This window comes from Pan paniscus, chromosome 16 (assembly GCF_029289425.2).
Source record: "Pan paniscus chromosome 16, NHGRI_mPanPan1-v2.0_pri, whole genome shotgun sequence".
NCBI classification, from domain to species: Eukaryota; Metazoa; Chordata; class Mammalia; order Primates; family Hominidae; genus Pan; species Pan paniscus.
Genome location: NC_073265.2, coordinates 60,669,164 through 60,696,951, shown reverse-complemented (window position 1 = coordinate 60,696,951; position 27,788 = coordinate 60,669,164). Strand labels below are relative to the sequence as shown.

General features: G+C 39.7%; 1 protein-coding gene across 1 annotated transcript in view; it reads right to left on the bottom strand.

The window, feature by feature from the left end:
- THSD4 (thrombospondin type 1 domain containing 4) overlaps positions 1-27,788 on the bottom strand; it is a 665,075-nt gene that overhangs the window by 349,597 nt on the left and 287,690 nt on the right. The window contains exon 7 of the mRNA XM_034939056.4: positions 21,528-21,664. Coding sequence (XP_034794947.1) covers positions 21,528-21,664 — 137 coding nt within the window. The remainder of the gene's footprint in view (positions 1-21,527; positions 21,665-27,788) is intronic.

Genomic DNA, 27,788 nt, shown 5'->3' with positions numbered 1-27,788 from the left:
GCAATTAAGATGTAATTGTTAAGAACAAGTAAATTAGGTAAATATGAATGGGATAAACATTTATAGACAAATGCGTCAGTTCGAAAAAATCTTTTCAGTAATTTAAAATCTTAAAGTCATGTTATGTTAAATAATAGATTAGCATGAAATGTCTGCATATCTAAATAAATTAAAATACTAAAACATTAATTATTAAACATAAGTTTAAGCTTACATACTTTTGGCTTTTTATTTCACAAAGAAAGAATAAACTTACTAGTAAATATGCCGTCTTCCACATTAAAAAACTGTTCTATGGAAAAGGCTGTTTCTAAAAATTATAAAATATATATTTATAAAATGTTTTGGTACACAGCAATTAAGTTGCTTACTTTTCAGGTTTTTCACTGAAAATTAAGGTTGCTAAGAGTTAAAAGTATAATTAGAATATGTAATCAAAACTACTAGAAATAAAGGAAATAATTCTGTATACAACACGTACAGGGAGGGTAGGAAATGTTTTTGGTGAGGAAGATTATTAAAAAGGCATAAGGATGTGGTTTTTGTTTAAAAAGATTATTTTGTCTACTTTAGAGATTATTTAAAAGTTGTTCCCAAATGAAGAAATAAAAAGATGGTATAGATAAAACTGAATAAATATAAAAAGTTGAAAAAGAATAAAATAAAACTTTAAGAGGTTATAAAAGTTTATAAAAATTGTATCATATGTGGTCAAAGCTGACTATACAGGATAGGTTTATTTATAAGATTTCATTAAAATTAGCTTTAGCATTGATACTGATGCAAAAATAAATTTTGGTTGTCTCTTGCAAGCAAGATTTACAAATATTGACAAAAAAAGATTTTGTTCACTTTTTGAGTAAACTGCAAAAGAAAAAAAAAAGAAGGGAGGGAAAGGAACAGATTATATATGCTTCATGCTGTTTTTACTGTGTCTTTTGATTATTTGGAAAACTGAGTCTCCCGTCTATCAAAGAGTAAAGGTTTTAGCTTTTTGAAATCTCTGAATTATCACTTTGGTTAAACAAATGATTGTTTCACAATGACCTGTGATTCTACTTTTGATCAAGTCTTTTAAACATTTTTAAAAGACTTCAAAATCAAATTTCAAATTCTAAATTAAGTCTTTTCAACCTTGAACTACTTTTGAACATTCCAGAAGGGCCTTTGGAAGGTCCAGAGAGACGTATTAGGCATACTCGGTATGTTAAAATCACATGGGAAGCATTGGCAAATACAAAATGGTGTTTAGTTTTCCTTGAGTTATATTTGTATAAATGTGTAATATGTGTTCCAAAATAGTATGCGATTCCTAGAAATCTGATATGTCTTGGTTTATGTTACCAGTCATAATCGTAATGTTAAATCTTGTATGCCACAAAAATAACCAGATCTCTTTGTGTAGAGACAAAATGACTCCATCTTGGATGTTAATCCACCACTGACTTCTGAATGACCCCATTTCTGTGAATGCCTCCTGATTTCTTCTTAATTTATTGTTCTTAGTGTAAAGATATGTGCTCACTACAAATCCCGATTTTAGATCAAAGCAACCTTGATGTTATCACATAAATTATAGGCTATGACACATATAACATTCTTGCGTGTTCTGGAGGGTTGCCTTGAATTGTCTTGCTGGAGCATGTATACCTTTCCCCTATGGTATATAAGCCTTGGGTCTGGGAAGTAACAGTGTAGATATCGACCTGTCTTGCAGCCACCCAAGACCACGCTTCTGTCTGTAAGTTCCCCTAATAAATCATCATATACCAACAAACTGGATTTATCTGCCTCATTTTTTGGTTTCTTGGCTCCTTTGGCATTTGAGAACCGCTTTTTACATACAGATCTTTCAAAGAACACCTTGTCGATTGCATCATTATTGTGAACTCGCATAAGATTTTTAACCATGGCCATTTTAAGTCTTGTTGTCCACAGTAAATTGTTTTACTCTGATGCTTCTCCTGAAAGACATTTCAAGTGTTCTGTCTTCAAGAAGGTTCATGAAAAAAATAAAAAGCTTCTGACAGCTACCCTGAAATATAGACCTCTGCTAATGACTTTGAGATTATCCAGTTGGACTGGATAAAAATTTTAATAATTCCAATGGAAAAAGCTGGACTCATAAAACTGTGAACTCAACAACAAGCAGAATAAGAATTACATGGGCATCAACTGATTAAGGATTATGATATTTTATGGCTTTAGGTTTGAACATTACTGATTCTTTTTGTTTTCCAAAGTTAAGGAGCTTCCTTTTATTCCTCTTAAAGTTTACAGCAGTTGGGTATAGTTTTGTGAACAAAATTGAAACATTTGCCTTTCTCTCTAACTTATCCCTCCAAAATGTTGAAATTCATGAATATTCTTATTTTATGGTAATGTAGTTATTTGCATAAGCTCAGTAAGAATCTGTTCTTCTTGTAACAGAACACAATTGGAAACACCGGTTATTTTACCAAGGCCTTGACTGGAATGTCATATTTTCATCTATGACCAGACAGCTTTACAGAACGGAGGCTGACATTATGAAGCCAATAGAAGCCCTGGGAAAAACTGGCCTAGTATCTTACATACACAATTCTTATGGCTGCCCCGTGGTAGGTAAAGAATGTAACTTACTTTCTTTTTTTTTTTTTTTTCTTGAGACAGAGTCTTGCTCTGCCATCCAGGCTGGAGTGCAGAGATGCGATCTCGGCTCACTGCAACCTCCACCTCCCGGGTTCAAGTGATTCTTGTGCCTCAGCCTCCCAAGTAGCTGGGATTAGAGGCATGCACCACCATGCCCAGCTAATTTTAGTATTTTTAGTAGAGACAACATTTCACCATGTCAGCCAGGCTCAAAAAGAGAGAAATTCACTCAATTTGTGTAGTTATTACAGACGTAGTCTGAGGGCAAGTCAAATCTTTGATTTAGCTTATAGCCTTGAGAGGCTTTTAAAAGTCTAATCTGAGATTCCTTATAAAAATTTTCAGCAAAGCCAACTTGAAAAGTGCCTATATAATAAATCATTATTCTAATTGTACTTTATGCAAGTAATCAGGCCAAGTTAATAAAACTAACTTATTTTACAAACAAATTAGTCTCATTATGAGTATCTTTGGTAGAAATGAAAGGCTAAAGAGAGAAAAGTTACATTTCAGAAGAAAACAATGGTGCATCTGTTGTTAGATTCTAGCCCTGTTCATTGTTTTTGAGTTTTTCTCCTACCCTTCTGACTTGGAATCACTAAAAATTAAAATTTCTTTTTTCCTAAGGCCCTACAAGCTGAAGCTAGTAAACTTGGCTTTGAAAAAAAAAAAAAATCACCACAACAGCTTATATTTGATCAAACTTACACACAAACTAAAATCCAGGAAAATCTATCACATTGCCACTGGCCCTCTCAGCTGACTGCCCCCATGACTCTAAAAGAAACTAGTTTATAGACCACCTCAGACATTAATGTTTGTTTTTCATCTGTTTCCATAAAAATATCTCTTATTAAAGATCTGTTTGCCTGTGTCATGGATAGAGGTCTAATTTTGAGAGCCCATCTACAATACCATCTCTTAAAATGAGAAACTACTGTTTAATTGGATTGGCCTATTCTCAGGAATGAGAGACTGGTTTAATGGGATCTTTTACCATTCAGCTACTAACTCTATTTTCCTCTCCACAGTCACTAGCTCATCTGTTAACATGTGAAATGTCCAGGAAAGTCTGAGCTCAGAAACGAATGTCCCAAAATGTGGCACTTTGATGTGCTAAAGAAGCAACCTCATGGTCTTTCTGATCTCCCTGCTCCTGTTTCTCAACCCTCCGTCTCTCCCAAAGAAAAGGATGAAGCTGTTCTTTGAAGCTCTCTTATTTGCCCAAAGTCAAGACCCACCAAAGAAAATAACTACCTCTGCCCCTTCCCTTAGTTTTCATTAACTTAACTCATATTCAGGAAGAAAGATTCAAGTCTGTCAATACACCTGGACAGACTTTTGTCACAAACCACTGTCGTCTATTCTGGTCCTATTCAGTATTTCAAAGAGAATCATTTACCACCCACTGTCTGCTCTGTGGGCCCAACAGACTTTGTCCCAGGCCACTGTGTATTTTCCAAGTCCATTAATTTCCCCCTAACAATCGTTTACTATCCTCAAATTGCCACATATTCCCATCTCTTTCCTCTATGGAGAAGGGTATATAAACATCTGTATCCCATTGAGCTACTGGGCTGTCAGATTCTCCTCCGATTTTCCTGTGCCACGCATTTTACAATAAATGTCATATGCCTTTTCTCCTTTTAACCTGCCTTTTGTCAGTGAACCTTCAGAGGAGGAGGTGGGAAGCTTGGCCCCTACAGCAGCATGACTGGTAATGGTAAAAGACTGGAAACAACCAATATGTGCATCACAGTTAGATAAATGATGGTTGTTCCTAGTGTGCAATACCATGCAAATGTAAAATGAATGAGGATGTTCTCTAGATACTGAAACAGAAAGCTCTCTTAACATATGCTAAGGAAGACAAGCAAGGAAAGAGCAGTGTCTGTAAAACACTCCTGTTTGTGTCAAAAAGCGGGGGAAGATAATATGAATTGGCTTGTAGATGTAGAAAAATATCTGCATTAAAAAAGAAATTATCAACCACTGGTTATTTCCTGTTGGGGCCCTGGGGAACTGAGTAGTTTTGATGTTTGAGTCATATAAATGTAGTATCTATTAAAAATATGAAACAAAGAATTCAAGTGTTTTCATCTGACACTTTTGTCCCCAAAAACCCATTTTAACCTATTTTTCTAAGTCTTTTCTGTTACATTAGTGGTGCTTCTCACTACTTGGTTTGACCTGAATTTTGCCAGGAATTTAAATGAGATGTCCAAATACGGTGTTCAGGTGACGAATGTTTCCTTCACATCTTCACTCAGATGTCCAGGTCCTACTTGAGTCATCATTAGGCTAAGCAGCCTATGTTAAAAAATCGTAATAATAATTAAAAAGTCTGAGCCTATGTGAATATAACTGGTGAATAATATGAGCTGATTCTGCAAGGATGTGCACAGGGGCCAAAAGGAAAGGGGGCTACTGCTTCCTTGGCCCTATTAGTCTGAACAGAGACAGCATGGAGTTTCCCCATACAGCACAGTTTTCTAAAGTTTTATTATGTGCCTTGTGGAACAGTACCTGTAGAAGTGACTTTGCATACAATGAGTATTGCATAGCTCTGTATATATACCATAACAGATCCTACTTAGACAGTGCTTCTAGACTGTGCTTGGCTTAGGGTCAGGGATGGTGGTGGGTTGGGGTAGAAGTGGACTATCTGGCCCAGAGGACTTTTCTCTGCTGAGGTTTCCCCTCATTTCTCAGTTACAAGTGTCAGTCACCACCCCTGCCAATTTAGACTGAACACTTCAAGTTCCCTTTGGGGGAATGCTACCTATTCTTTTATAAAGCTAGGGGAGGGGATCCTAACCTGTCTTCTGTCACTTGGGTAAGAGGACCAGGTTGGATGCTCTGGACATCCCACCCCAATTTTACCTGAACAACCTCTCTTTTATCTGTTTTAATGTTGGACATCCTGATTGACCAAAGCCTCTTCTTGACCCATTATATTATCCAATTTCCAGGGGAGTCTTTTGGGCCTGGGGAATGACTTAATGGAGGGTTTCCCATTACTGAAGCCAGCATGTGTTCAGAAAGAAGTGTGCATACCTTGGAGGAACTAAGAATGGCACCACCAGAAGTAGACCAGATTAACTCAGGGCAGAGAGCAGGGTGCAAGCACAAAATGGTCACCTCAACTTCTATCCTGAGTATCTCGTATGTGCTGGGTCCTGGGCTAGAGGCTTGGCATACACTTTCTCCAATCTCCAAGGTCCGGGAGGCCAGTAACATTGCCTTCACCTGTTTTGTGGACTCCTGCCCTCCCTGGAGACCTTCACCTAACATTCCATTTAATGTGTGCCCCCCACCATTTTTCACTACCCAGTTAACTTCACAGCATTCATCAACAGCATTCATCATAATATTTGTTGAATGCATTTGAATGCTTCATAGCATTCATCAGTTCTTTTGCTTATTAACTGACTTTGTATTACTTTTCCCACTAGGTTTTAAGCTCAATTTGAGTAGAAACTTTGTTAATCTTTTCCACTGTTTCATCCCAGTGCCTTGCCCAGTGCCTTGCCCAGTGTATGGCAGTGAGCAGTTATGATTATTTGTTAATAATTATGTGTATAATTTAGGTTGATTAATAATTATTTAATATATATAAAGAAATCTAAACAGGGTTTTTATGTTGGGTAGTTGTTCTAATGATTAAAATAAGAAAAATAATAGATAATTTTTCTAAACTACAGGTAACAAAGCAAATTTCATCAGTTTTATGTTATGTTTCAGTTTAAGGTTTCAAGAGGTCCTAAGAACAGATCAAGCGCCCCGAAAGTTTACTTCTTAGTTAATCCTATTCATGATTATTTCCAGGAAAGGAGGTTTCACAACCAATTTCTACCTCGTTCTTTTGTTCCATTCTTGTATATATTTAAAAAACATTTACTCAATAATTTTAATCTGTTAAGCACTGAGGATACAGATACATATAATACTCAATCTCTCCTTTAGGAGCTAAGACACATGTCAAAATAACTATAACATAATATGATAAACTTTTAATAGTCACAAGCAGAAAGTACTTTTAGATTAGAGTTTGCTTGGGGTGTTTATAAGAGAGAGAGTCCACAAAGAGTCACATTAACTTGGAATTTGGGCAAATTAGAAGCTATCTACCCTCTTTCAAGGGTGAAATCATGCAAATATCTTGGAAAAGAGAAAACAATTTACCCAATCCAATTATTCTCTTGGTTTCATTGGACTAAAAATATAAACTCTAAGCAAAGCCCACAAAGTGAAGCCAGTAAAAAAGCAACGTAGGGCAAAAGGGCAGAAAAATGAGCAGGGTCTACTTGTGTGGTTCAGCAGAGCACAATAGTGTATATATAAAGGAGGGAAATGGACATTCAGCACCTGCACACACACACACACACACACACACACACACACACACGGCTATACTTACAAATGCACACATTCATTATGTCATCCTTCCCAGTCAGGGCAACACATTGGTTTGCAGCTTATCCCTCAACATTTGGAAACAGTTACCTTGCTTTAATTTATTGAATAAATATGAAACTGTCTGCCGATGTGTCCCGATGGAAGCCAAGTGGTGTCCCAGCTGGGGGAAGAGGTGTCAAAGCCCACACTGAGTGTGAGTGGATGGCAGAGCCGCAGGAAACGCCCTGCAGTGGGGCGATGACTGACCAGAGGATGTGCCTGATATAAGGGAGGAGTTCGGGAGCCAGAAGGCGGCTTCTTTCCCTTCACCAGAAGGCACCATGGGAGCATGCACTCACACTTTCTTAGGTTCCTCTGCCATCAGCTCTGCAAGGACTCGAGAAATTCAGAGTAAGCAACCGAAAAACAAGATGAGGCTGACAGGGGCTTGGGAGCGTGCCAAGAATTCTCCCCGACCTTCAAGACCTTGTGTTCTGGGTATTTGGCCAAGGGGGCTTCATCTCCTTGTTTCATCTGCACTCAACTGCCTATCCCAGGCCCCAAATGAGAAAACTCTGTGATGAGTTCAAGATTAACTTCATTTGCTGAAATTTCAACATATTGAGTACCAAATACCTTCTTTCATTTACACATTTATTTCAAACACCCATTCAAATGGTAGGCTTTTTGCTAAAGCAAGACTGGACACAGCAAGGCACTCCAGACTGACGGGACAGCACATACATTCCCATGAAAGCACCAACCAGCAGGCCTGCAGTGTCAGGGACTGACACATTCCCATCTGGCTGGCACTGGCAGCCAGGAGGCCTGGCAGGGGGCAGACGATGAAGGGTTGGGACTTTATTCCATAGGCGCTGTGGAGCTGCAGGTGGAATTTAGTCAAAAGAGAGGTTCATCCTGATTTGTGTTTTGAAAAGATGGTCATTTGGAAAGAGGAGGTGAGAAAAATAAACTCAGAAGAGGGGAAAGACTTAGAAATTTTTTTTCCCAACACATACAAACAACTCTTTCTATTCTGATTAACAATTCAGCCTAAAAAGCCGATATTAATAATAAACCCCTATGTAGCATTTACTGTGTACAATCAACTTCATCTTCAGGATAGCCCTCTGTAAAATGGGGATTAATAATACCTCTCTGATTGGGTCACTGTAAAGATAAATGAACAAAATCATTTTTGTGTAAAGGACACAGCACATGGTAAACTCTCAGAAATGGCTCCCTGTTGGCTTGCATCAGCTTCAACACCTTCCTCCTCTGTGATTTCAAAGCAGCTATTTTTTTTTGCAAGGCACCTACTCAAGTTCTGTTCGTTCTCAACCAAACACTTTTTTCGGGGGGATGGGAGTAGGCCTTGGGGTCATTCTGACTCAGGATCATTAAAGTCTGGAAGCCTGAGATTTCTGAAAGGTTGGTCTCCAGGGAGCTAGTTTTGGTTTCTTTTTTCCTGGTGCCTTACCCACATGACCCTGTTCTTTCAAATGCCTGCTATACCTTCAAGGCAAAGTTTCATCTATTTTTATTAAGTTGGGAGCAAAAATAATACATACACCCCCAAACTATAAAATTTTGGAACATTTAAAAACAGAGTTTAAAGCTGAGATCAAGTAAAACTAAATCATAGCGTGGTTAATGTGATGTTTAATAATAGAAATTATAATCGTGCTCTCTGTTAATTAGACCTAAGTGATATTTCGCTTGCATAAATGACAGTAATGACTGGGGAGGGCCAGAGTGTCTCTGAGACCTCTCTGAAGACTGGCCAGATATTCGTTTTTGATGTCTGGAGAAAGGGGTTGGGGTGAGAGAGGGAGAATCTCTGCGGGCTTCCAATACATCCTCTCATTTTTGGAAATGACAGAATGAGAGCTCTACTTGCCCTTTCCCTTCGAGGCCTTTCAATATGCAGTAATTAGCCCGAAGCCGACATTTAGACTCCTTCCAGTCCCTGTCAAAAAATGGAGTATCACCCTGCACCAAGGGACTAGACATCAACCCCAATTTTCTCTGTTCCCCAACCCTCCCCAAGGTAGACCTAGGACATCACATTCTTCTTGTCCTTATTTCAGCTCTTGGGTCTAAAGTGCAGAGGAGAAGCAGAGCAAGATGGCTGAATAGTAGCCTTCATCATCATCCTCCACACAGGAACGCCAAATTTAACAACCATTTATTAAAAAAAGCACCTTCATATGAGCCAAAAATCAGGTGGGCGATCACATGATCTGGTTTTAACTTAGGATCACTGAAAGGGGCACTGAAGAGGGTAGGAAAGGCAGTCTTGAATCACTGACACCAATCCTCTCCTATTCCCCAGCAGCAGCCATGGGGTGCAGAGAGTTGGAGCGCTTTTGGGAGGGAGAGCACAGTGATGTGGGACTTTGTATTGGAACTCAGTGCTGCCCTGTCACAGTGGAAAGCAACACCAGGCAGAACCCAGCTGTTGCCATGGAGGGAGCATTGAGACTAGGCCTAGTTCAAAGGGCACTCATCCATCCCAGTGGTTGGAACTTGAGTTATGGCAAGGCTTGCCACGGTGGGCTAATGTACTCTGGGGTCCTAAATATACCTGAAAGGCAGTCTAGGCCACAAGCCGTGTAATCGCTGGGAATGTTCTGGTGCTATGTTAGGCTTGGAGCTAGTGGACTTGGGGGGCACGAAACCTAGTGAGACACCAGCCAGGGTAGTCAAAGGAGTGTTTACACTACCCCTCCTCCAACCCCAGGCAGTGCAGCTTGCCTCTATGGGAGAAACTCCTTCCTTCCACTTGAGGAAAGGAGAGGGAAGAGGAAACAGGTCTTTGTCTCATCCACCATAGGATAGGGCAGCAGGTAAGTCCTGAGGCCCCCATTCCAGGCCGTAGTTCCCAGAAGACATTTCTAGACATACCCTGGGCCAGAAGGGAACCTGCTGCCTTGAAGGGAAGGACCCAGTCCTGGCAGAATTCATCACCTGCTGACTAAAGAGCCTTTGGGCCCTGAATAATCAGCAGCAGTAACCAGGTAGTACACGTCATGGGCCTTGGGTAAGACTCTGAGATCTGCTAGCTTCAAGCTGTGACTGAGCGCACTCCCAGCTGTGGTGGCTATGGACAGAAACTCCTTCTGCTTGAGAAAAGCAGAGGGAAGAGTAAAGGGGACTTTGTCTTGCAGCTTAGATACCAGTTTGGCCATAGTGGAGTATAGTACCAAGTGGGCTCTTGGAGTCCCTAATTTTAGGCCTTGGGACTTGGACAGGATTTCTGCACCTGCCCTGGGCCAGAGGGGGGCCAACTGCTCTAAAGGGTGGGTCCCAGGTCTGGCAGCATTCACCACAAGCTGACTACAGACCAGTTGGTCCTTGAGTGAATATCAGCGACAGCCTGGCAGTGCTCTCCATGGGCCTGTGGAGGTGGTGGCCACGGGGACAGACTCCTCTGCTTGCAGAAAGGGGAAGGAAGAGTGGGAAGAACTTTGTCTTCTGGCTTGGGTGCCAGCTAAGCTGCAGTAGAATAGAGCACCAGTTGATTCCTAGGTTTCTGACTCCAGGCCCTGGCTCCCGAATGGTATTTCTGGACCAGCCCAGGGCTGGAAGGAACTTGCCACCCTAAAGGGAAGGACACAAGCCTGGCTGGCTTTGCCACCTACTGATTGTAGGCTCTAGGGCCTTGAGTGAACGTAAGCAGTAGCCAGGCAGTGGCTATGGCAGGCCTTGGGCAAGACCCAGTGTTGTGCTGCCTTCAGGTCTGACCCAGCGCAGTCCCAGTGGTGGTGGCCACAGGGGTGCTTATGTCACCCCTTCCCTGATTCCAGGCAGCTTATCACAGAGAGAGACTCCATTCTTGTAGGAGAAAGTAAGGGGAGACAACAACAGTCTCTACCTGGTAATCCAGGGAATCCTTCTGGAACTTGTATTAAGACCACCAAGGTGGTACCTCTATGAGTCTGCAAGAGCCACAGCATTACTGGGCTTAAGGTGTCCCCTAATGCAAATATGTCTGCAGTGACCAAAGACTTAGATCACAACACCCAAGTCCCTGCAAATATCCAGAAAGCCTTCTAAAGAAGGACGAGTACAAACAAACCCAGACTGTGTACAAGCAAACCCAGACTGTGAAGACTACAATAAATACCTAACTCTGAACTATCAAGACCCCAATGAACATGCACAAGCATCAAGACCATCCAGGAAAAACATGACCTCACCAAACAAACTAAGTAAGGCATCAGGGACCAATCCTGAAAAAACAAGAGATATGTAACCTTTCAGTCAGAAAATTCAAAATAGCTGTCTTGAGGAAACTCAGCAGAATTCAGGACAACACAGAGAAGGAATTCAGAAATCTATCAGATACATTTAACAAAGAATCAAGCAGAATTTCTAGAGCTGAAAAAGGTAACTGACATACTGAAGAATACATCAGAGTCTCTTAATAGCAGAACTGATCAGGCAGAAAGAAGAATCAGTGAGCCTGAAGACAAGTTATTTGAAAATACACAAGAGGAGACAAAAGAAAAAAAGTAAAAAGGAATAAAGCATGCCTACGAGATCTAGAAAACAGCCTCCGAAGTGCAAATCTAAGAGTTGTTGGCCTTCCAGAGTAAGTACAGGACAGATGGGGTAGAATGTTTATTCAAAGGGATAATAACAGAGAACTCCCCAAACCTAGGAAAAAATATCAATATTTAAGTACAAGAAGGGTATAAAAGACCAAGTACAATATAACCCAAATGACACTAATCAAGACATTTAATAATCAAACTCTCAAAGATCAAAGCAAAAGAAAGGCTCCTAAAAGCAGCAAGAGAAAAGAAATAAATAATATACAATGAAGCGTCATTACATCTGGCAGCAGATATTTCAGTGGAAACCTTACAGGCCAGGAGAGAGTGGCATCACATATTTAAAGTGCTAAAGGAACCACACTTTTACCATAGAATAGTATATCTGGCGAAAACACCCTTCAAATGTGATGGAGAAATAAAGACTTTCCCAGACAAACAAAAGCTAAGGGATTTTATCAACACAAGCCCTATCCTACAAGAAATACTAAAGGGAGTAGAAAGAGACTAGAAAGAAAATGATGTTAATGAGCAATAAGAAATCAGTTGAAGGTACAAAACTCACTGGTAATAGTAAGTACACAGAAAAACACAGAATATTATACACTGATTGTGGTGTGTAAACTACTCCTTTTTTTTTTTTTTTTTTTTTTTTTTGAGACGGAGTCTCACTCCATCACCCAGGCTGGAGTGCAGTGGTACCATCTCGGCTCCCTACAACTTCTGCCTCCTGAACTCAGGCAGTTTTCATGCCTGAGTAGCTAGAATTATAGGTGCATGTCACCACACCCAAGTAATTTTTATATTTTTACTAGAGATGGGGTTTCACCATGTTGACCAGGCTGGTCTTGAACTCCTAACCACAAGTGATCCCAAAGTGCTAGGATTACAGGTGTGAGCCACTGCACCTGGCCACCACTCTTACCTTAAGTAGAAAGACTAAAAGATGAACCTATCAAAAATAATAACTACAACAACTGTTCAAGACACAGACAGCACAATAAGATATAAATAGAAACAACAAAATGTTAAAAAGCAAGGAGATGAAGTTAAAGTGTGAAATTTTATTGGTTTCTCTTTGCTTGTTATTTTGTTTGTTAATTGCAATAAATGTTAAGTGATAATCAGTTTAAAATAATGAACTGTATTATTTGCAAGCCTCATGGTAACCAAACCAAAAAACATAGAACAGATATACAAAAAGCAAAACTCAAGAAATTAAAACATACTACCAGAGAAAATCACCCTCACTAAAAGGAAGACAGGAAGGAAGGAAAGAAGACAAGACTACAAAACAATCAGAAAACGAATAACAAATGGCAGAAATAAGTCATTAACTATCAATAATAACATTGAATAGAAATGGACAAAACTCACAAATCAAAAGACATAGAGTGGCTGAATGGATTAAAAAAAAAAGACCCATACATCTGTTTCCTACAAGAAACACACTTCACATATAAAGACACACATAGACTGAAAATAAAGGGATGAACAAAGATATTCTATGCAAACGGAAACCAAAAATGATCAGGAGTAGCTATACTTAGACAAACTAAATTGCAATGCAAAAACTATAAAAAGAGACAAAGAATGTCATTATTTCATAAAAGAGTCAATTCAGCAAGAGGATTTAACAACTGTAAATACATATGCACCCAACACTGGCGTACCCAGATATATAAAGCAAATAGTACTAAAACTAAAAAAAAGAGACAGATGCCAATACATTAACAGCTGGACACTTCAACACCACACTTTCAGCATTGGACAGATCATCCAGACAGAAAATCAGCAAAGAAACATCAAACTTAATCTATACTGCAGACCAAATGGATCTAATAGATATTTACAGAACATTTCATCCAACAGCTGCAGAATACACATCCTTTTCCTCAGCACATGCATCATTCTTAAGGACAGACCATATGTTAGGCCACCAAACAAGTCCTAAAACATTCAAAAACATGGAAATAATATCAAGTGTGTTCTCTGACCACAATGGAATAAAACCAGAAAATAATAACAAGAGGAATTTTGGAAACTATACAAACTCATGGAAATTAAACAATTTGCTCCTGAATGATTAGTGGGTCAATGAAGAAATTAAGAAGTAAACTGCAAAATTTCTTGAAACAAATGATCATGGAAACACAGCATACCAAAATCTATGGGATACACTGAAAGCAGTACTAAGAGGGATGTTTATACTTATAAGCACCTACATCAAAAAAGTAGAAAAACTTCAAACAAACAACCGATTGACGCATCTTAAAGAACTAGAAATACAAGAAAAAACCCCAAAATTAGTAAAAGATAAATAATAGACCAGGCATGGTGCTCATGCCTATATCCCAGCACTTTGGGAGGCCAAGGCAGGAGAAGTGCTTGAGCCTAGGAGTTCAAGACCAGCCTAGGCATCATAGCGAGATCCCATCTCTGCAAAAATTTAAAAATTAGTCAGATGTGGTGGCGTGCACCTGTTATTCCAGCTACCCAGGAGGCTGAGCTGGGGGAACTGCTTGATCCTGGAGGTCAAGGCTGCAGTGAGCTGTGATCATGCCCCTGCACTCTAGCCTCAGCAACAGGGCAACACTCTGTCTAAAAAAAAGAAAAATAAAAAGAAAAGAAAAGAAATAATAAAGATCAGAGCAGAAATAAATGAAATTGAAATGAAGAAAACAATACAAAAGGTCAATAAAATGAAAAGTTGGTTTTTGAAAAGATAAAATGGACAAATCTTTACCCAGACTAAGAAAGAAGACTCAAATAAATAAAATCAGAGCTAAAAAAGGAGACATAACAACTGATACCACAGAAATTCAAAGGATCAACAGTGACTACTATAAGCAACTATATGCCAATAAACTGGAAAATGTAGAATAAATGAATAACATTCCTAGATACATACAACCTATCAAGATTAAACCATGAAGAAATCCGATACTTTAACAGACCAATTAACAAGTAATGAGATAGAAACAGTAATAAAAAGTCTCCCACTAAAGAAGATTGGGACCCAATAGCCTCACTGCTGAATTTTACCATACATTTAAAGAAGATTTAATACACCAATCCTATTCAAACTATTCTAAAAAATAAAGGAGGAGGGAATACTTCCAAATGCATGATGCAAAAATCCTTCAGAAAAAAACTAGCAAACTAAATTCAACAACACAATAAAAATATCATTCATCAGGACCAAGTGGGATTTATCCCAGGGATGCAAGGATGATTCAACATAGGCAAATCAATTAATGTGATATATCATAGCAACAGAATGAAGGACAAAAACCATATGACCTTTCAATTGATGCCAATAAAAGCATTTGATAAAATTCAACATCCCTTCATGATAAAAACCCTCAAAAATTTGGGTATAGAAGGAACATGCCTTAACATAATTAAGTCATATATGACAGACCCACAGCCAGTTTCATACTGAATAGAGAAAAACCAAAAGCCTTTCCTCTAAGATCTGGAACAAGACAAGGATGCTCACTTTCACTACTGTTATTCAATGTAGTACTGGAAGTCCTAGCTAGAATAATCAGACAAGAGAAAGAAATAAAGGGCATCCAAATTGGAAAGGATGAAGCCAAATTACCCTTGTTTGCAGATGATAAAATTTTATATTTGGAAAACACTAAAGACTCCACCAAAAATGATTAGAATTGATAAATTCAGTAAAGTTGCAAAATACAAAATCGACATACAAAAAACAGTAACATTTCTATATGGGAACAGCAAATATACATTATTTCTATATGCCAACAGTAAACAATCTGAAAAAGAAATCAAAAAACTAATCCCATTTACTATAGCTACAAATAAAATAAAATACCTAGGAATTAACCAAAGAAGTAAAAGATCTCTACAATGAAAACTATAAAACATGGATGAAAGAAGTTGAAGAGGACACAAAGGAATAGAAAGATATTCTGTGTTCCTGGATTGGAAGAATTAATATTGTTAAAATGTCCATAAAACCAAAGCAAATTACAGATTTAATGTAATCCCTATCAAAATACCAATGAAATTCTTCACGGAAATAGAAAAACACAATTTTAAAATTTATATGGAATCACAAAAGATTAAGAAGAGCCAAAGCAATCCTGAGCAAAAGGAAGAAAACTGGAGGAATTACATTACTTGATTTCAAATCACACTACAGAGCAATAGTAACCAAAACAGCATGGTACTGGCATAAAAAGAGACATATAGACCAATGGAACAGAATAGAGAACCTAGAAATAAATCCACACGTCTACAGTGAACTCATTTTCATTAAAGGGGTCAAGAGCATACATTGGAAAAAGGAGAGTCTCCTCAAAAAAAATGGTGCTGGGAAAACTGGAAATCCATATGCAGAAGAACGAAACTAAACTCCTATCTCTCACCATATACAAAAATCAAACCAAAATGGATTAAACACTTAAATCTAAGACCTCAAACTATGAAACTACTACAAGAAAACATTGGGGGAACTCTCTGGGACATAGGACTGGGCAGAGATTTCCTGAGTAATACCCCACAAACACAGGCAACCAAAGCAAAAATGGACAAATCAGACCACATCAAGTTAAAAAGTTTCTGCACAGCAAAGAAAATAATCAACAAAGTGAAGAGACAACCCACAGAATGGGAGAAAATATTTGCAAACTACCCATCTGACAAGGGATTAATAACCAAAATATATAGTAGCTCAAACAACTCTATAGGAAAAATATCTAATAATCTGATTTTAAAATGGGCAGGGCCAGGTGCAGTGGCTCATGCCTGTAATCCCAGCACTTTGGGAGGCTGAGGCAGGCGGATCACGAGGTCAGGAGATCAAGACCATCCTGGCTAACATGGTGAAACCCCGACTCTATTAAAAATACAAAAAAATTAGCTGGGTGTGGTGGCGGGCGCCTGTAGTCCCAGCTACTTGGGAGGCTGAGGCAGGAGAATGGCGTGAACCCAGGAGGCGGAGCTTGCAGTGAGCCAAGATTGCACCACTGCACTCCAGCCTGGGCAACAGAGCGAGACTCCATCTCGAAAATAAAATAAAATAAAATAAAATAAAATAAAATAAATAAAATGGGCAAGCGATTTCAATAAACATTTCTTAAAAGAAGACATACAAATGGAAAAGAGGTATATAGAAACCTACTCGACATCACTGATCATTAGAGAAATGCAAATCCAAACTACAATGAGATATTGTCTCACGCCAGTTCTAATATGAGTGAATAACTTACTAAAAGTGAGGCAATAACAGATGATGGTGAGGATGTAGAGTGAAAGTAATCCTCTTACACTGTAGGTGGGAATGTAAGTTAGTACAACCACTATGGAGAACAGTTTGGAGGTTCCTCAAAAAAGTAAGAATAGAGCTACCCTGTGATCCAGCAGTCTCACTGGTAGGCATATACCCCAAAGAAAAGACATCAGTGTATCGAAGAGATATCTGCAACACTATTCACAAAAGCCAAGATTTGCATCAACTTAAGTGTCCATTAACAGATGAATGTATAAAGAAAATGTGGTACATATACAAAATAAAGTACTATTTAGACACAAAGAAGAATGAGATTCTGTCATTTGCAACAGCATAGATGGAACTGGAGGTCATTATGTTAAGTGAAATAAACCAGGCACAAAAAGACAAACTTCGGGCCGGGCGAGGTGGCTCACACCTGTAATCCCAGCACTTTGGGAGGCCAAGGCAGCTGGATTACCTGAGGTCAGGAGTTCGAGACCAGCCTGGCCAACACAACGAAACCCTGTCTCTACTAAAAATACAAAAATTAGCCAGGTGCGTTGGCACATGCCTGTAATCTCAGCTACTCAGGAGGCTGAGACAGGAGAATGGCTTGAACCTGGGAGGCGGGGGCTGCAGTGAACCAAGATTGCAGCACTGCACTTCAACCTGGGCAACAGAGTAAGACTCCATCTTAAAAAAACGAACAAACAAAAAGACAAACTTGGCACGTTCTCACTTATTTGTGGAAGCCAAAAATTAAAACAATTGAACTCATGGAGATAGAGAGGATAATGATGGTTACCAGAGGCTGGGAAGGGTAGTTGGGGGTTAAGGGGGAGGTGGGGATAGTTAATGGGTACAAAAAAATAGAAAGAATAAATAATATCTAGTATTTGATAGCACGACAGGGTGACTACAGTCAATAATAATGTAATTGTACATTTTAAAATAACTCAGTATAACTGGATCATTTGTAACACAAAGGATAAATGCTTGAGGGGATGGATACCCCATTTACTCTGATGTGATTATTACATATTGTTTCCCTGTATCAAATTATCTCATGTACTCTATAAATATATATTATGTGCCCACAAAAATGACGAATTAAGAATTTTTAAAAAATAAATAAACCACAGAGGAGCTCCAGAACTGGATAAACATAGGCTTTAACTTGAGCTGAAACAACATTCAAGCCAGCAATGGGTGGGCCTGCGGCCTTTACTTGGCTTGATGTGAGGACAGTGCCTTCCTCTCATGAGGACCCTTTTGTAGACTCAGTTCATATTATTATGTAAGGCTTGTCACCTTTCATTAACTTTTCTTGCAAGTCTGGCTATTTCTTTCAACTCTATGTGGCCAGGAGAGGCTTTGTGTCACTATTTCAGATGCAGACGCACATCTTAGGGAAAACTGTCTGCAAGTGACAGCTTTCTCAGCCACAAGTCAGAGAGGTAGAGAAATCAATTTGAATTCTGGGCATCCAATCAAATATTTAGAAAAGGACACTTTACCCTTTGAAAGCTGCAAAGTAAACAGAAGTTCAGCCTGGGAAGCAAATGTACTTCTGATTATTTAAACTGAAGTTCTAGAGAGAACGGGATAGTCAGTGGTTCCAACAACTTCAATGAGGGAATTTCAGGCAAATGCAGAGAACAAATGCAAAGTAGTATCCAGTAGTCCTAGTAACATCAGAACCCTATTAATATACTCACATCCTGGGAAATGTCTGTTTCAGGCTTTTAGCAATTATTATCTGCAAACTGTGTTGCCGTAAAGTTTGAATGTTTTTCATCAATTAGTAAGAATCCATACCCATGTCCTTATAAGTGTTTGCTTTTCTTTTATATCATCAGCTAATAGACATTTAATGAAATACTAAGAAAACGTGCTCTCCCAGTGAAGAGACCACATTTCATATTCCTTCCAAGTCATCTTACCACCATATATTTATATTTCTGGCTCTTCGTTAACTATATTTTAATCAATGTCCCTTAAAACCTTGCTACTCAAAATATGATCCAGGGACCAGCAGCATCAATATCACATGGAAGTTTGTTAGAAAAGCGGATTCCCAGGCCCTTCCCCAGGCCCTACTGAATCAGAATCTGCAATCCCCCAGTGTTTCACACTATAGCGTGAGAGCACTGACCCAAAAGAGCATGTGCATCTGACAAATCTATAATCGACAAAAAAAGGCAAATACTTTTGCATAGAAAATCCAAGTACAATGGTATATATGTAGGCATATGCAGTGATACTAATAAATGCCAGTATGCTTACTGAATGCCAAACCCTGTTATACGGTCATGACTCTTCACCGCAACACAGGATGTAGGTACCATCCTCCTCATTCTTTAGATGATGTACAGAAGCACAGAGAGCTTAAGTAACTTTTGCAAAATCACACAGTAAATCTGTGGAAGAGGCATGACTTGAACCCAGGCAATCCGACTTCGGAGGGCAGGTTTGTAACCATTATACTCTACCATTACATTCACCATTCCTCAACAGTGTGCACCTGTATTCAGGAAATGAAACAGTTGCTTTGGAATCTGAAAGATAAAGCTAGATTACTATCAGGCCCATCATTTTAGTTCAGTAACATTTAGAAGCAAGGAACATTAAAGTTGGAGATCACAAAACTCTCAGAGAACGCCCTTAAGTATTTTCTGAGGACACTGAAGCTCAGAGAGGATGTGTGAAAACCAGTGGTTTTTCCAAAGGAGCAGAAAACTGGAGGCTATGATGTTTCCCATGATGTTTCCTGCCTCTTCTGTACCGCATCCTAATTCTTTCAGCGTTTGCTCTTCCAAAGATACTTCATACACATCAGATATCAAGTGACACCTTGTTCCTTTCTTAACTTGCATTCACAATGTGAGAACAAAATCCTGTCATTTGCAATAGCATGGATAGAACTGAAGGACATTCTGTCAACTGAAATAAGCCAGGCATACAAAGACAAATACCACGTTTTCACTCACATGTGGGAGCTAAAAAAACCAAAATTGAACTCCTGAAGACTGAGAGTGAAATGACGGTTGCCAGAGACTGGAAAGGGTAGTAGGGATGGGATTATAAAGTGAGGATGGTTAATGGGCAAAAAAACACAGTTAGAATGAATAAGATCAAGTGTTTGGTAGCACAATAGGGTGACTATAGCTAACAATAATTTATTGTATATTTTAAGAAAACTAAAAGAGTAGAAGCTGGGTGCGGTGGCTCATGCCTGTAAACCCAACACTTTAGGAGGCCAAGGCAGGTGGATCACCTGAGGTCAGGGGTTCAAGACCAGCCTGGCCAACATGGTGAAACCCCGTCTCTATTAAAAATACAAAAAATTAGTTGGGCATGGTGGCGTGAGCCTGTAATCCCAGCTACTCAGGAGGTTGAGGCAGGAGAATCCCTTGAACCTAGGAGGCAGAGGTTGCAGTGAGCTGAGATTGTGCCATTGCACTCCAGCCTGGGCAACAAGAGTGAAACTCCATCTCAAAAAATAAATAAAGTAAAATAAAATAAAAGAGTAGCACTGGAATGTTCCTAATACAAAGAAATGCTAAAAACTTGAGGTGACGGATACCCCAGTTACCCAGATTTGATCATTACACACTGTATGTCTGTATCAAAATATCACATATACCTCATAAATATATACATCCATTATGTACTCATAATAATTAAAAATATACTTTTTAAAAATCTGAGAATATCAATCCTGCTTTATGTTATTTTGCATCCTATCTGAAACCTCCTCATTCAAAATGTTGTTGGGGGGGGTAGGTTGTGCTCACAAATCACACCTCAATATCCCTAATATTAAACACTGTAGCAAGTTATATTCAAACTATAATAGGAACTTCCAGGTGTTATAGCCAAAGAGCTCTTCCTGTGATTAAAATCGGTCTGCCAGCTAGCTATAGAGTGCTAATTAAGATAGACTCTTCGTTTGGGCTCCAGAGTCATTTACCTGCTAAATCTTAGCTCCACGAATACGTATGTAGATGAAAGGAGGGTAGAAGTCCAAGCGCAAATTAATGTAGCTACGGAATTTGTGCCATTTCATCTAAGATGCCTATTTTTAACCAAATGGTGCTTTCTGTCAACATTGAGCATCCCACAAGGATTCTCTGAAGCCCAGAATGTTTGCAGAACGCCAGGCGGGGTGTTCCTGGAACAGACTTCAGAAGCCTAAGGAGGTTGAAAACTTCCTGTTTAAAGTACAACTTCTGCTATAAAAGGCACGAAACAACTTTCCTTTGGAAGCCTGCCCCTTCTGGGGAGAGGCAAGATAAAATATGCCATTCCCTTAAAATGCCACCCTCATGACGCCAACCAATTCTTGATTAAACCAGCAGTGCCCTTTCCATAACCTCCGTTTCACAGGCAAAGAAGGAGCTCCAGATCCAACTCGCAAAGATTGCTGTGTCCCTTGTGAAGCATGTGGTGTCAACATAAATCACTTAATAATGGGAATGCTAGAGTGGGACCTGGTGACGCCCAAAGATCAAAAGCACAGTCAGGGCTGACCAAGCAGCCCCATCTCAGCCCACTCCTCCCAGAGCGCATGGTTCAGTGGCCCTGACGTGGGCTGTGGGGAGCTAGCAGCCTAGTCTCTCCCTGGAAAACAATGGAGTCAGCAGTCACAGATCAAACACCTTAAGAATTCACCCCAGTTCGGGGGCACTTACCTTGCACTGCCCAGACACACAGATGGCCGTGCCGTTCTGGTCACAGGGGGTGCCATCGATGACCTTCTCAGCTTGCCGTACATAGAAGCGGTAGCCCATTGCCTGGCAGTTCAACTCACATTTGCGATTGCCTTTTACTACCAAAGTAAAATGAAATAAAATAAAATAAAGATAAGGTATAAGCAATATCATCTCTGTGGAATCAGCACCTTTTTTCTTCCTATAATTTTTATTGAGATAAAATTTGTATAACACAAAATTAAGCATTTTAACCAACTATACAGTTCAATAAGTCTTCGTATATTCATAAGGTTGCGTGTCCAACCGCAACCATTATATAATTCCAGAACATTTCCATCAGCTCAAAAAGAAGCCCTGTGCCTGTGAGCTGTCATTTCAATTCCTCACTCCCCCTAGATCTTGGCAACCACCAATCTACTTTCTGTCTCTATTGATCTGCCTATTCTAGACATTTCATAATCACACACTTTTTAAAAGTGCATGAAAGTCATCAGCTCTCCCCATATTTGATGATAGAGGGAAGGGATTGTATCTTGATCTATTTGCATATAGTAGTGATACAGTGCTGAGTGAATATTATAAAGGAATTCTCAAAGACTCGCCATGCAAATAACAGATTCTACTTTTAGACATCCTGCCACGCTTTGCCATTGTCATAATTAATTACGTTGGTGCAAAAGTAACTGCACAATTACTTTTGCACCAACCTAAATATATTTCATTTATCAGCAATCACAGTGAGCACATAATTTTTATGTTCACAAGTCTCACTCTGTAACCCAGGCTGGAGCGCAGTGGCGCAATCTTGGCTCACAGCAACCTCCGCCTCCCGGGTTCAAGTGATTCTCCTGCCTCAGCCTCCCGAGTAGCTGGGATTACAGGTAACTGCCAACACAGCCAGCTAATTGTGTGTGTGTGTGTGTGTGTGTGTGTGTGTGTGTATTTTTTAGTAGTGACAGGGTTTCACCATGTTGGCCAGGCTGGTCTTGAACTCCTGACCTCAAGTGATTCGCCCACCTCGGCCTCCCAAAGTGCTGGGATTACAGGCATGAGCCACCACACCTGGCCATATTCTGCTTTTTAACTTAATATCTACGCAGTTATATCATCTGTATGCCTTTTTAAATGGCCGCAGCTTCCTGTAATAATTCCTCCATTATGAGGTATTTAAGTGGCTTCTCCGTCACTCTAGGTTGAAGTTCAAAGTCCTAAGCGAGGGATAAAACCTCTTTCAAGAGCGGAACCTCACCTACCTTTATAGCCTCATTTCCTCCTGCTCTTCCTTAAATCCACATTCCTAAATACACAGTCTACACACAACTAAGCACTCCCTCTCTCTAGCCGTTGCTTAACTGTTCCTTCCCTCACTTGGCTGGCCTGCATTTGTACTTCGCTTGCATTTCCAGGTCACCTCCTCAGGAAGCCCTCCATGGATCTGGATCCCACCTCTACTTCCGTCCCCTCTCAGGTTGATGTGGCCTCCTCTATTTCAGGGTTAACCATGCTGTATTGCAGTGTGGTTTTGCGAGAATACAGGATGTCTCTGTCTTATTCACTTTTGTATCCCAGGAACCCAGCACAGAGCTTGGCGCATAGTAAATGCTAAACAAATCTCTGAGGAATGAAACAAGGGATGGATAAATGAATATCGGCCTTTTCTCCCCCTTGTCTTTCTCTCCCCTCCTCCTGCTAGATATATTTCCCTACCTCAGAGTCTTTCTGTACATTTCTATCACTTCACACCAAGCCTGGCACACAGAGGGTGCTCAGTAAATGCTAAATTAATTACTGCTACAAGGAACATCTCAGAACAATTTAGTTGCTTCCAAAATAAGAATGAAAATAAATTTCAGGCAAGATATATTTCTATATCCAAAAGAAACAGACAAGCCAAGTACACACTGTATGTAAAAAAAACAAAACAAAACAAAAACTGTTTTGGAGACAAGACTAATGCTGTGCTCAGCCATAGACAGCCTAGAACAGGCTGTCTAAAAATCAGATTACCTGACTGGGTAATATTGACTTTTTCCTACACTACATGATACAGCATATTTCCCCAGTGTGGCTGCCTGACTGTCACAGCAATAAACTTCCTTCTATTCCAAAGCCACTGAAAATCTCTAACAGGAAATCACATGGAGCCTCTGGGACCACATGGTTCAGGAAGACTGCATCGTCTAGATACTCTGAGCTCTATCTTAGAAGTCAAGAGACCTGGTTTCTTTCCTTGGCTGCCCAAAAGATGTAAGAGTTGATTTGGGGGAAAAAATAAAAGAATACCAAGATGGAATCACCTCTGGGATTTATTTCAAACGAAATCATCATTTGATTAAAAAACAGGCTTAAGAAAGGAAGTGACAAGTTGGAGGCAAAATTCATCTCCTACAACTTGCTTTCTCATTTCATCTACCAAGACCCCATTCCCTCTCTCCCCAGCTCCTCACTTTCTGAAGCACTAGAACTATCCAGGTGCATTGCATTGTAAGTAATCAAAGTGTTTGTGAAAGGCAGCCTCATCTGGGCAAGGGTTTTGGGTCCTCACTTCTCTTGGCTTCCTCCCAACTATCTGTATCTTTTGAGATACTATCTTTTGGGGCCAGAATTTTATTCCTCAATATTTGCAACCATACTGCAGAAGAACATTCTGAGGGGGGAAAAAAAAAAAGCTAAACATGAGACAATTACAGCAGAATCTCCAAGTGGCCACAAGAAAAGAACCCAGAGGAATGGCCTTAACTCTGGGCTCCTCCCACCAGTAGACACTGGGGACACTGGGTCCACCTTCTCAGATTTGCAACTAGGAGATAACTGAAACCTGAGGACAAGGGACTTCTTAACAAAACTACCTAGCATCCTGTTGCCTTAGAAAATACCCTAGTTCTTCTCATAAAATTATGTAATGACTTCTCTAGACCCTGCATAGACTTCCTACCCACTGCCCCCAACCTTTGTGTCTGTGCGAGATAGGGTCTTGTTCTATCACTCAGGCTGGAGTGCAGTGGTGCGTTCTTGGCTCACTGCAACCTTGACCTCCCAGGCTCAAGCCATCATCCCATCTCAGCCTCCTGAGTAGCTGGGACTACAGGTATGCACCACCACACCCAGCTAATTGTTGTATTTTTTGTAGAGATGGGGTTTTGCCATGTTGCCCAGGGTGGTCTCAAACTCCTGGTCTCAAGTGATCCTTCTGCCTCAGCCTCCCAAAGTGCTAGGATTACAGGCATAAGCCTCTGCCCCCAGCCCCCAACTCCTTTAAAATTCCTCATAAGAATACATTTGGGCCGGGCACAGTGGCTCATGTCTGTAATGCCAACACTATTGGAGGCTGAAGCAGGAGGATTGCTTGAGCCCGGGAGTCCAAGACCAGCCTGGGCAACATAATGAGACGCTGTCTCTACAAAAAAATTAAAAATTAGGTGGGCGTGAGGGTGCACGCCTGTAGTCCCAGCTACTCAGGAGGCTGAGGTGAGAGGATCCTTTGAGCCCAGGAGTTTGAGGCTGCAATGAGTTGTGATTGTACCACTGCACTCCAGCCTGGATGACAGAGCAAGAGCAAGATCCCATTTCAAAAACAACAACAACAACCTTTGAAGGGTTTCAAATTAAGGTTTTGCATGGATATTCACTTTATTCTTTTTTTTTTTGCCTTTAAGTAAAGTACAATTCTGATGCCAGGAGACTCTTCTCTAAGCAGATTTTGTCAGGTTTTGTTGGTGCAGGAAAAGTGGGAAAACACAAGGGTTGCCACAAGCTGGGAGCAAGAGGAAGTGGGCACAAACTTCTGTTTCTCTCCTTCTTTGTCCTCATCTGTTTCCTGAATGTCCTCCCTGCCTCCAAAAGGAACATTTCACCGTCCACACACTAAAGCAGTGGTTCTTACTGTGGTCCTGGGACCGGCAGCACCAGCATCACCTGCGTACTTGCTGAAAATGCAAATTCTTGGGCCTCACCCCAGACATCCTGGATCAGAAACTCTGGGGATGAGGTCTAGGACATGGTCAAGTTTGGGAATCATTGCTCTAAGGAAAATCAATCAGTGAGCCAACTTGGAAGCAGCTGACTCTTATTTTGAATCAAAGATATTCAGATCCCACGCCTGAATTTAAAAGATAATACAACCCCAAATATAGGCACTCTAAATTTAGGATATTACCAGGTATCTGGAGCCCTGATATTTAAAAGCCCTGTGACCATGAAAAAAAAAAAATGCTGGTGACTATACAAGAAAATTTAGGTTACTAAGAGTAAAGCAACTAAAAGCTAAAAGTTTACACTCGAATAAAAGTTAAAGATTTAAATCACTCTTGAATTTTGTTTCCTTGGAAAAGCCATTGATATAATAGTGAAGAGTTTTTAAAAAGTAATAAACTCAAAAGAAAAAGAAAATAGAAAAGGAGTTAACGGTTACAAAATTTAGGAAACCGGAAAGCAGAAGGACTCATTGTAATGACTTAGCCGACCCAAGAAAGCTGATCCTAAGCAGCAATAAAAGCAGCAAAGCTACGCAGCATTACGGAGTCTCCAAAAGGTAACTTTGGAAATGGGGGAGAAAGCAGACCTACAACCGGGAGAACTATCTCTAAGAGTTGTAAGAAGTAGTTAGAGGTCCTGCTTTCCAGAATGGTTGTCAGTGCCTCTGAAAATCAACTCTTCCATAAAAGCAAAAGGCAGCTAGAGTAGCTCTACTAATATTTTGGACAAAGTAGACTTTAAGACAAAAATTGTTACTAGAGAAAAGTACATTTTATAATAATAAAAGAGTCAATCCATCAGGAAGACATAACAACCAAGCCCCAAAATACATAAAGTAAAAACTGACAGGCTGGGTACAGTGGCTCATGCATGTAATCCCAACACTTTAGAAGGCCAAGGTGGGCTGATCACCTGAGATCAGGAGTTCGAGACCAGCCTGGCCAACATGGCAAAACCCCATCTTTATTAAAAAAAAATACAAAAATTAGCCGGGCTTGGTGGCATGTGCCTGTAATCCCAGCTACTTGGGAGGCTGAGGCAAGAGAATTGCTTGAACTCGGGAGGCAGAGGTTGCAGTGAGTCGAGATCATGCCACTGCACTCCAGCCTGGGTGACAGAGCAAGACTCCACACACACACACACACACACACACACACACACACACACACACACACACCAAACAAACAAACCTGAGAGAACTGAAAGAAGAAATAGACAATAATACAACGGTAGTTTCAAACTTTGATATCCCACTTTCAATAATAAATGGAGCAATGAGACAGAAGATCAATATGGAAATACTTGAATAACACTATAAACCAATTAGTCTTAGATATCTACAGCAGATCAATAAGGAAATAGAATACTTGAACAACACTATAAACCAATTAGACTGAGACATCTATAGAAGATCAATAAAGATAGCAAATACTTGAACAATACTATAAGGCAATTAGACTCAGCTAGCTATAGAATACTCCTCCCAACAGTAGCAGAATACACATTCTTCTCAAGTGCACATGAAACATCTCCAAGAGGGAATAAATGTTAGGCTATAAAATAAACTTTAATAAATTTTAAAATATCAAAATAATGAAAAGTATGTTCTCTGACCACAATTGAATGAAATTAAAAATAGCAGAAAAAAGTTTGGTAACTTTTTAAATAATGGAAATTAAACAACATACTCCTAAATAATCAAGAAAAAAAAAAACACAGGAAAATTAGAAAATACTTTGAGGGCCAGGGACGGTGCTCATGCGTGTAACCTGTAACTTTGGGAGTCCAAGGCAGGAGGATCACTTGAGGCCAGGAATTCGAGACCAGCATGGGCAACATAGTGAGACCCTACCTCTTAATTGTATTTCTATTTACTATCAATGAGTATTCTGAAAATGAATTTGAAAAAGAAATTCAATTTACAACAGCATTAAAAAGAATAAAAATACTTAAGAACAAGTTTAATTAAAGAAGATTTATTCATTGAAAACCTCAAAATATTGTTGAAATAAATTAAGGAAGATCTAAACAAATGGAAAGATATCACATTTTCTTGGATCTAAAGATTTAACATTGTTAAGATGGCAAACTCCCCCATATTGATCTACAGATTCAATACAAACTACCAAATGCCCTCTTATTTTTCTGAAAGTAATCCTAAAATTCACACAAAAATGCAAGGGACCAAAGAAAAACAGCTGGAGGATTCATATTTCCTGATTTTAAAACTTACTACAAATCAACAGTAAGTGTGGTATTTTCATA